Source organism: Dipodomys ordii, unplaced genomic scaffold, assembly GCF_000151885.1.
Source record: "Dipodomys ordii isolate 6190 unplaced genomic scaffold, Dord_2.0 Scaffold94, whole genome shotgun sequence".
NCBI classification, from domain to species: Eukaryota; Metazoa; Chordata; class Mammalia; order Rodentia; family Heteromyidae; genus Dipodomys; species Dipodomys ordii.
In genome coordinates this window covers 4,602,819-4,613,150 of record NW_012267310.1, presented here as the reverse complement: position 1 = coordinate 4,613,150, position 10,332 = coordinate 4,602,819, and the positions used below count along the sequence as shown (strand labels likewise).

Below are 10,332 nucleotides of genomic sequence, written 5' to 3'. Positions count from 1 at the left end.
CGATCCTCAGATCTCAGCCTCCTGAGTAGCTAGGATTACAGGCGTGGGCCACCAGCGCCCGGCTTACAAAATATGTTCTTAAGGGCTCAGCTAGACACCAGAACTTGGTTAACTAAGCAGGTAGGACAACTAAGCTCCCTACCTAGAGAGAATTACAGAAGTAATTAAGAACCAAGCAAGTAGCTTGGTGACTCAGAATACAGTGATGGTAAAGTGCCCATGTGAACATGTAACCCTAAGGCATTGGTTCTCAAACTTCAGCACATGTCAGAATACTTCCCCAACCAGGAGCTTCTTCTAAAGCCAGCTTGCTCAGCTCCACCACCTCAGTTTCTGATTCAGCAGGACTCAGGGTAAGGGAGTGAGAATGCCGGACAAGTTTGGACTATTGCTGCTGTGATTCCTTAGGGAACTACACTTGAGAACCCAACCTCTAGGGCAAAGAAAATATTGAGATTAGAAAAACAATCTTACAATCCATCTCTCAACATGGGTGGAGAAAGGGTTCTTAAATGTACTGCAGGGCTAGGCTGTGTTGATCAAGTCCGCTCAGCTAAGCCTACAGCTTGAGGCACTTTGTGTTTCTGGGAGAAAAGACAGATAAGAACTTGGCCCTTCTTCAGAGGCCCCAAACATCACTGGAATTTTTGTATCACAGGAGTTATCTTGAACAGAGGTAACACACTGTTAATGATGTCATCCTGACTTAATGTGGCAGGATTTATCACTGTCAAACTAGGCCATTTTCTGCTACAGTGTCCATTTTTCTTCTTTGCTTATTTGAGTATTTAAAAGGATGTCCTGCCTGGGTGCCAGTGGCTCACACCTGTAATCCTAGCTACTCAGGAGGCTGAGATCTGAGGATCATGGTTCAAAGCCTGCCAGGGTAGGAAAGTTCTGGAGATTGTTAGCACCAATTAACCACCAGAAAACGGAAGGGGTGCTGGTAAGGTTTGAATAAGGGAGACCTCCACCTGGTTGTTTAGTCAGAGGACAGTTTATTGTAAGAACCACCCCTCCATCCCTACCCCGCCCTGGCCCTGCAGGAGATGTAGTGTGCAGAGAGTGCAGAGAGGAGATAGAGAGAGAAAGGGAGAGAGGGGAGAAAGAGAGAGCAGTAGAGGAGAGAGAGAGAGAGAGAGAGAGAAGGGGAAAGATTGAACTGTGCAGGGAGAAAGGAAGGAGGGAGAGGGTAAGGGGGTGCAGAGAGAAGGGAAGGAGAAGGGAGGAAGGGGGAAGCTAATCCTGGAGATTGATTATATAGAGAGGGGGTAGGAGTTAGGGCTACAGGATGTGGAAGTGACCTCAAAGCCTGGGAACCTGTCACGGCTCCCAGGTGCGCCAGTTACCTGGGCTACAAATTGGGCGAGGACTTCTAGGGAAGGGGTACCTTGTACATGGAGGGAAAAGCAAGGGAAGGGGCCATTTCCCCCCCCCCCCCGCATACCTAACAGTGCTGTGGTTTAAAGTGGTAGAGAGCTAGCCTTGAGCAAAAGAGCTGAGGAACAGCCCCACCCCCACCCCAGTTCAAGCCCCTTGACTAACACATTTTTTAAAAAGAATGTCCCTTTATATTGGCATGCCATATTATTTTACGAAGTGTACTAACATAGCTCATTCGAGCTCCCCAAATTCCATGAGGGAAGAGGTACTGATCACTCTCTCTTATCCTTTATCGTACTGATTGTCAGATTAACATTTCAAAATTTGCAGTATTAGAATCACTCAGCCACTCATTAAAAAATGAAAATTCTAGCCCTACTTCAGACTTACCAAATCTGGTCTGGGGTCTGGCTGGGATGGGAACAAAAATTTGCATTTTCAACAAATTTTCTTGTGATGATGATGCTGGTGATCCTAGCCCAGAATCACAGTTGGATCCAAACTATAGCTGGAGGAAAAAAAAATAAAAAGAAATAAGCACTTCTTAGAGATACCTTCTGTTTCATTTTCTAGTACACCTACTGCATCCTACCACCCCAAATCTTTCAAATACCAGTTACATTACTTAGGAATTTTGAGATCCTGAACAATTATTACTGTAAGCTGCAATTTCCTCTCCTGTAAAATGGGGATAATAGGCTCTATCTACTTGGATTCTTAAGAAGATTAAATAATCTAGGTAAAGTGCTTAGCACTGTATCTGTACTTCATAAAAGCTAGTAATTATATATTTTTATTAACGTTAAACATGGGCATTTCATTAGAACAAATAAGTTTTTTAAGTTCTTTTGAGTATTGCCAGAATGTTCCTCTTTTAACATTCTCTTTGGGATTTCAAACAACAACAACAAGAAAATCTTTTCACAATCTGTGGGTGTTTTTGACAGCAGAATGCTTAGGAGATTGGATGGAGGATTGATAAAATGGGAGCAGCCCTTGGAATGATTAAACACCGAATTTCCTTGAGAGGCAAGAGTGAGTGGCTGACAGAGGAAGCAGTTGGGGAGGGTATTCAAAAGAAAATCTAACTCCTTCTAAGTTCCTCCTGGGCTCTATCAGGTCTTAGGGGATCTGCCAGTGTTTCTTGTCCTATGCCGCCCAGGAGATAAACTCTCAATGGCCCACAGTGAATTTCCTGAGAGGCCAGCTAGTAGTTGGCACAGTGGATTTGGGCTCAAAAGTGTCTTTGTCTTTCAGGGTGACTCGGATTTAGCGAATATTCTGATCGCAGCACTTCCTACACTCAAACCAGGAACACGATCCTTCTTCAGTAGAGGTCTGCTGTGTTCTTTCTCCACGCGTCCCGGGTTGTTCAGAAAGGGGCTTTATCTTATCTGAGTCCTGCAGCCGGACAATTTTACTCAAGAATATGTAAGGAGACCTTTGCAACTGAATTAAACAGAACAAACAAAAGCGGCAAGTTCGGGCAGTGGGTACCGCTGGTTAGCCAATAGGGCCCGGCCGCTTGCCGGTGGAGTGGTACTATGATGACAGTAGCCAACCAGCGCGCTCCATGCAAATGAGGATACTGTATCCGCACCAGACGCTCCAGTGCCTTTTGGTTGTTATAGTGATAAACTGAGGCCTTGCCTCTTGGCTTCTCAGCGAAAGAAAGGGGCGGCGTGGGGTGGGGGGTGGAGGGGTGTTTAACCTCTTTACTTCCCCCAGGGAAGACAGCAAAGAAGGGAAGAAGGGGGATGGGTAGGGGAGAGAAAAATACGTGACAAAGAAAACATTCTCTGCCTGGGAGGAGACTCTCAGAGGGTGTAGAGCTGGAGGGAGCATTCACTGGTCATGCCAGTACTTACTGATGCTGAGTCAGAAACAGGTATCCCAAAATCCCTTTCCAATGAGCCTCCCTCAGAAACCATGGAGGAAATAGAGCACACATGCCCACAGCCTCGACTGGTAAGTAAAGACAAAGGATGCAAATGTATGCGTGGCGATGGCACAAAAGAGTTCCTTATGTGCCCGCAGCCAGCAAGAAAAACGTTGCTTAGAGGATTTTCATGTAAATGAGAATGGAGCTACTGCCTAATCCTTCTCAGCTGTTTAGACTTCGCTTCTATACCGGGTGCTTCTCTCAGCTTACAAAGCATTATTGTATGGCTGGGTAGACACGGGCTGCGCTTGGGTATGCTGTGTTTTTGTGCTTTGGGAGGAGGGAACGAACGGCCTTTTTTTTTTTTTCTTCCTCCCCTTTTAGGTGTACGGTCGGATCTGGAGGTAAAAATCCTCCAGTTTGCCGTTTTAAAATGGTTTTTCTTTTCACAAAGCTTGGAACGAGTCCCTTGTTAAGTTATCAATTTTTAGCTCAGGAATGATGCGGTCCTCAACTGGTTTGGATGCCGGATGCCAATTTCGGGGCGGGGGGGGGTGGCGGGGGATGAAAGCGACATGGAAGCAAAACTTCCTCATTCATATGAAAATGTCAAAAATCAATAAGTCCAAATCCCTCAAGGGTGTCTTTCGAAATAAGGTGCATTTGAAATGACTCGGGAACATTTCCGGCAGTGTGTGTGTGTGTGGGGGGGGGCTATCTATTCAGGTAGCGGAGAGCCCATTCCGAATGGGGATGCATCACCTAATTTCATCAGTCTCTGCCTCGGGTCTGGATCCCTCAGGCAGATAAGAAGTTTGTTCCCAATCACTTTAGTGCCCTCAAGGAATAAAAACTACCAAATGGAGGGACGTTCTGGGGGTTCTAAGGCTTGAAGTCTTGTAGTCTCACCTAGAGAGACCATCCTTTGAACCCCTAGATCCAAGAGATACACTAAGCGATCCCAAGTTTAAAGATGCAACGCTTTGATTGGCTGAAATGTTTGACCCTGGGAAGAGGTTTTTATTATAGGATTTTGTGCTGAAGCATTTTCTGAGAACCCTCAAAAATGAGAGCATACAGATTTTATGGAACTCTTATTTCTGAATAAAGATTAATAAGGGTTCAAAGACTGGCTTACAATAACTTCCTTAAAAGCAAGAAAGGAATTACATTCACTATGCTTTAATTTTTTTTTTTTTTTTTTTTTGTCGGTTGTGGGGCCTGATTTCTGGGCCTGGGCGCTGTTCCTCAGCTCTTCAGCTCAAGGCTAGCGCTCTACCACTTGAGCTACAGTGCCACTTCCGGTTTTTTCTGTTAATGTGGTGCTGAGGAATCGAACCCAGGGCCTCATGCATGCAAGGCAAGCGCTCTACCACTGAGCTACCTTCCCAGCCCCATATGTTTTAAATTTTTAAAAATATATTTTTCCTAGGGCAGTTGCTGAATGACATACACAATATGGAATCTACATTCTTATGGGTCACGAACTATGTCAATAAGTTTGTTACTAAGGGATTCCTTTGAGCCACTAAAGAACTCATGGTTTAGCATTGAAAAGTAAGCTTCTACAAGTATGTTACAAGATCTTCCAGAGTCTATTTCTGTGTGTACACACACACACACACACACACACACACACACACACACGTAAGCGTGCCAGTCCTGGGGCTTGAACTCAGGGCCTGAAAACTGGCCCTGAGCTTTTGTGTTCAAGGCTAGTGGTCTTCTACTTGAGCCATAGCTCTACTTATGACTTTTTTGTGGCTAATTGGAGATTAGAATCTCATAAATTTTCCTCCCCAGGCTAGCTTTGAACTGCCCCAGATACTAGCTAGGATTACAGGTATGAGCCACTAGCACCTGGCTTCTCTGATTCTATATTTAGAAGACAATCAATGTTTGAATTTAAATAACATAGCTTCTTGACAGAGATAAAAGCAAGGGAGAGGAAGGTATCATCCAGCTCTAGCTTTTTTTTTTTTTTTTTTTTGGCCAGTCCTGAGGCTTGAACTTGAGGCCTAGACACTGTCCCTAGGCTTCTTTTGCTCAAGGCTAGCATTCTACCACTTGAGCCACAGCGCCACTTCCAGCTTTTTCTGTTTGTGTGGTGCTGAGGAATCGAACCCAGGGCTTCATGCATGCAAGGCAAGCACTCTACCGCTACGCCACATTCCCAGCCCAACATCCAGCTCTTACTTGTGTATCCTTTCAGCTTCCTGTGTCACCTTCCTTTCCATCCCTTTCACCTTAGGTGTTTGGTTCCTGGGTTGGCCTGACTGACAGAGGTGAGCAGGTCAGAGAAAAGCCAGGGAAGGAAGAAAGTTCAAATTGCTTTCCACTTTCACTTTCACCAGTTCACTCAGCCCAGTTAACTCACAGGAACCATGCCAAGTCCCCCCACAGTGTGCCCTCACCTCCCAGACATGAGGAAACAGGTTCAGAGTGAGTAAGTGGGAGCTCACCTTGGGACAGTTAGGAATTTAACACCTAAAAAGCATTACACACCTAAAAAAGTAGGAGATCTTCCTCCTACCTACAGCACAGCACACTCTTAAGTGAGATACATTATCTTTCTAACTTTTGATTGCTCTACTTTAAAGGGTATGCATGTGAAAGAAAGTTGAATAGTTTAATTATCTACTTCGATTTGAGAAGTTCTATGTTTTCATCATTACCTTGAGCTACAGAAAGTGGCTCTAGCCAGGTGCTGGAGGCTCTCGCCTGTAATCAGGAGGCTGAGATCTGAGGATCTCGGGTTGAAGCCAGCATGGGAAGTAAAGTCCATGAGACTCTCCAATAAACCTCTCAGAAAAAGCCAGAAGTGGTGTTGTGGCTCAAGTGGTAGAATGCTAGCCTTAAGCAAAAAAAAGGAGCTCAGGGAGAGCACCCAGGCCCAGAGCTCAAGACCCAGGACTAGAAAAATAAAAGTGCCTTTAAAAAAATAGAATCACAGGCGCTGGGAAGGTGGCTCAGTGGTAGAGCACTTGCCTTGCATGCCTGAGGCCCTGGGATCCATTCCTCAGCACCACATAAGCAAAAAGAAAAAAACCGGAAGTGGCGCTGTGGCTCAAGTGGTAGAGTGCTAGCCTTGAGCTGAAGAGCTGAGGGACAGCGCCCAGGCCCAGAGTTCAGGCCCCATGACCGGACCCCCCCCCAAAAAAAAATAGAATCACAGAGGCTTATAATTTATAAACTACTAATTTTTTTGAAGCACCTGATATCTCATGAACAAACTTTGATCAATGTTGTTTTGGATGTAATCTAAATTTAGATTTATGCATCATAGAACAGCTTTTCCTTTGTCATGGATCTTACTTAAATAACTGTTGACTTATACCTGGGAACTACAAAGTTTGTTGATGAACAGAATGAGCGGCACATGGAAATGAGAGGTTCACATTTCTTTCTCTGTTTTGTGTGTGTACGTTTTGGGGTTTGCACTCAGGGCCTAGGAGCCGTCCTTGAGCCTCTTTGTGCTCAAGGCTAGCACTCTACCACTTGAGCCATAGTGCCACTTCTGGTTTTCTGGTAGTCAATTAGAGATAAGAGTCTCATGGATTTTCCTGCCCAGGCTAGCTTTGGACTGTGATCCTCAGATCTCAGCCTCATGAGCAGCTAGGATTACAGGCATAAGCCACCCATGCCCCAGCACTTCATCTTTCAAATTCGATATATTATATGCTTTCTTCCAACACCCATATCGCCTTGTCACATGTGGGTCACTGTGCCACAGCCATCAACAGACTGTGGCTGATGAACAATGGAAAAGACATGAAGGATTTCAGAGGGGCCTGCTTAGGAATGAAACTCTACACTTAGATTCCCCTTCAGTTATCAAGCCCTTTCTCCTATTTGTTGAAATTTGGGGGACAGTAGCATCACTGAATAAACAGAGTTTCAAACAATCTATATTTAGATCCCTGTAATTAGCCTATTTATAATGATATTGAAAACTCAATTGATTCATATTTCAAGGGGAAACTTTTCTGGAAGGAACTCATGTAGTTTTCCCAGTTGTCTTATTCCCCATTTAGTGGAAAATATAAGAAGAGGAAGAAGGGGACTGGGACTATGGCTTAGTGGTAGAGTGCTTGCCTAGTATGCATGAAGCTCTGGGTTCGATTCCTCAGTACCATATAAACAGAAAAAGCTGGAAGTGGTGCTGTGGCTCAAGTGGTAGAGTGCTAGCCTTGAGCACAGAGGAGATCAGGTACAGTGCCCAGGCCTGGGTTTCAAGCTCCAGGATTGGGGGAAAAAGAAAAAGAAAAAGAAGAGGGGGAAATAGAATAAAACTACACTGCCAAAGAAATGGAAAGGCATAACAAAATTCATTAGGGTTTTATGATGGGACGTATATTTTAAGAATGTCATTTTTTTGTTGGTCATGAGGCTTCAACTCAGGGCCTGGGTGTTGTCCCTGAACTCTTTTGCTCAAGGCTAGCAGTATACCACTTTGAGCCACAGCATGACTTCCAGTTTTTGAGTGGTTAATTGGACGTAAAAGTTTCACAGGGACTTTTCTGCCTGGGCTGGCTTTGAACCGTGATCCTCAGATCTCAGACTCCTAGGATTACAGGTATGAGCCACCAGCGCCTGGCAAGAATGGCAAGAATGTCATCATTTTACCCTTATCACTTTACTATGGTGTTCTGCTTTGAGATTTTTGTTTTTTGGGTCCGGTCGTGGGGCCTGAACTCTGGGCCTGGGCGCTGTCCCTCAGCTCTTCAGCTCAAGGCTAGTGCTTTAATACTTGCGCCACAACGCCACTTCCGGCTTTTTTCTTTTTGCTTATGTGGTGCTCAGGAATCAAACCCAGGGCCTCATGCATGCAAGGCAAGCGCTCTACCACTGAGCCACCTTCCCAGCCTCATGCTTTGAGATTTGTGTGTGTGAATGCCAGTAGTGGGGCTTGATTTCAGGGCCTCCAGTCCTGGAGCTTGACCTCAGGGCCTGGGCTCTGTCCCTGCACCTCTTTGTGCTCAAGGCTAGCACTCTACCACTTGAGCCACAGTGCCACTTCTGGTTTTTGAGAGTTAATTGGAGAGAAGAGTCTCATAGACACTTTGTCCAGGCTGGCTTCAAACTGCGATCCTCATATCTTCAGCCTCCTGAATCGTTAGGATTATAGGTATGAGCCACTGGCACCCAGCTTCACTCTCTTTTTGTGTGTATTTTTTGTCTTTTCCTTTTTGGTACTGGGGATAGAACCTAGAGCATTGCAAACTCTACTTAGTTAAACTCAAAACTGGTACTCTACCACTTGAGCCATACCTCTACTTCCTGAGTTTTGCTGCTTAACTGCATATAAGGGTCTTCCTGATTTGCTCAGGCTGCCTTTGAAACTCAATCCTCAGATATCAGACATTGAATATTTAGGATTATAGGTATGAGCCTCTAGGGCCCAGCTTAAGATATTTCTGAGAATTTTTCTTTCTGTTATTAGGAATGTGTGTTCTCAACCATTGACTGGTTTTCTGTCCTTCAATATTTTTCTGATTACATATAATGCAAGGTGGCTCAGATACTTAACTGTGAAAAAGGAAAACATAGGAATGCCAGGTGCCAGTGGCTCATGCCTGTAATCCTAGCTACTCAGGAGGCTGAGATCTGAGGATCGCGGTTCAAAGCCAGCCTGGACAGGAAAGTCCCAATGCGACTCATCTCCAATTAAGCACCAGAAACCTGGAAGTGGTGCTGTGGCTCCAAGTGGTAGAATGCTAGCCTTAAGTAGCAGAGCTCAGGGAAAGTGCCCAGCCCTGAGTTCAAGTCCCACAACTAACCAAAACAAAACAAAACAGAGTGACCTTGGGTGATATAATAGCTCTCCTTGAAAACTTAACTCCTTTGGGATAGGGACTCTTTGTGGACATGAACTCTCCTCTATCTCCCCAAGTCTTTGATTGTGACTAGACAAATCCTCTGAGCTCAAAAGGGACTCCCCATAAACCCTTTCTAACAAGGGCCAGCCATCCTTAAAGCTGTCTGCTGGAGAATTTGTTTAATGACCTTGGTCAAGTTCTTCTAGTGGTGCATTCTACTGTCAGAAGGAAGTTGTAATTCTAGCCTGCAGTAGTTCCCTCCATGAAGATGAATGTGCTGCAGATCAACTGAGAAGACCTTGGAAATAAAACCAGGAGCTGGCTCAATATGCCACATTAGCAGGAGTTCATTTGGGGGATTTACTTCAAAGTGGAGCAGTGCCAAGAGACTGCTGTCTTGCAGAAGGTGCATTATGTCAGCTGGGATGGAGGATGCTCAGCCACTAGTACTAAGAAAGATGATTGGCTTTCCAGACACCAGTGACTTCCATTTCTCATATTACTATCTATTTAGCCACTAGAGCAGCATGCATTTCAATAAGAGATGCTTTTAAATGTGTTGTATTAGTGAAAACAAACAACCATGAGCTTCCTTGGGCATTTACTGTGGTCAACTGGAATTCTGCCCGAAGTTATTATTAGACATCTTCCTGCTGGTCTCTGTCCAAATGCAAATCCATTTCTTGCAGAGGGATAATAGTCAGGTGTATTAAGCATGCAATCAATGTATGCCTTTCTTCTATTCTTTCAAGATTGTCTTAAATTTTTAATTTTTATTGTTGTTATAAAGGGGATGTACAGAGGAGTTACAGTTTCAAGATTTTCTTCATCTTACTATTTCTCCAAACTCTCGTTTGCCTAATACAGTACTACATTCATTATGGAAGAAATAAGATGATATCAAATATTAGATAAGTAGTTTCTTTGTTTTATTTTAGTGTTTGGGCAGATAGAAATCAAAGGAGTACATATGTCATCATTCAGGTAGTGAAGGGGATATAAAATATTCAGTAGCTGGGTGTCAGTGGCTCATATCTGTAATCCTAGCTACTCAGGAGGTTGAGATCTGAGGATTGAGGTTCAAAGCTAGCCTGGATAGGAAATTCTGTGAGACTCTTTTTTTTTTAATTTTAATTTTTTTTGGGGAGGGTCCAGTTGTGGGGCCTGAACTCTGGGCCTGGGCACTGTCCCTCAGCTCTTCAGCTCAAGGCTAGCGCTCTACCACTTGAGCTACAGCGCCACTTCCGG

At 44.5% G+C, this 10,332-nt stretch overlaps 1 protein-coding gene across 1 annotated transcript in view; it reads left to right on the top strand.

Annotated features, from left to right (window-relative positions):
* Nucleotides 1-3,002: 3,002 nt before the first annotated feature.
* Nucleotides 3,003-10,332, top strand: part of Pcyt1b (phosphate cytidylyltransferase 1, choline, beta) — a 74,532-nt gene continuing 67,202 nt past the window's right edge. The window contains exon 1 of the mRNA XM_013026497.1: nucleotides 3,003-3,351. Coding sequence (XP_012881951.1) covers nucleotides 3,238-3,351 — 114 coding nt within the window. The 5' untranslated portion in view covers nucleotides 3,003-3,237. The remainder of the gene's footprint in view (nucleotides 3,352-10,332) is intronic.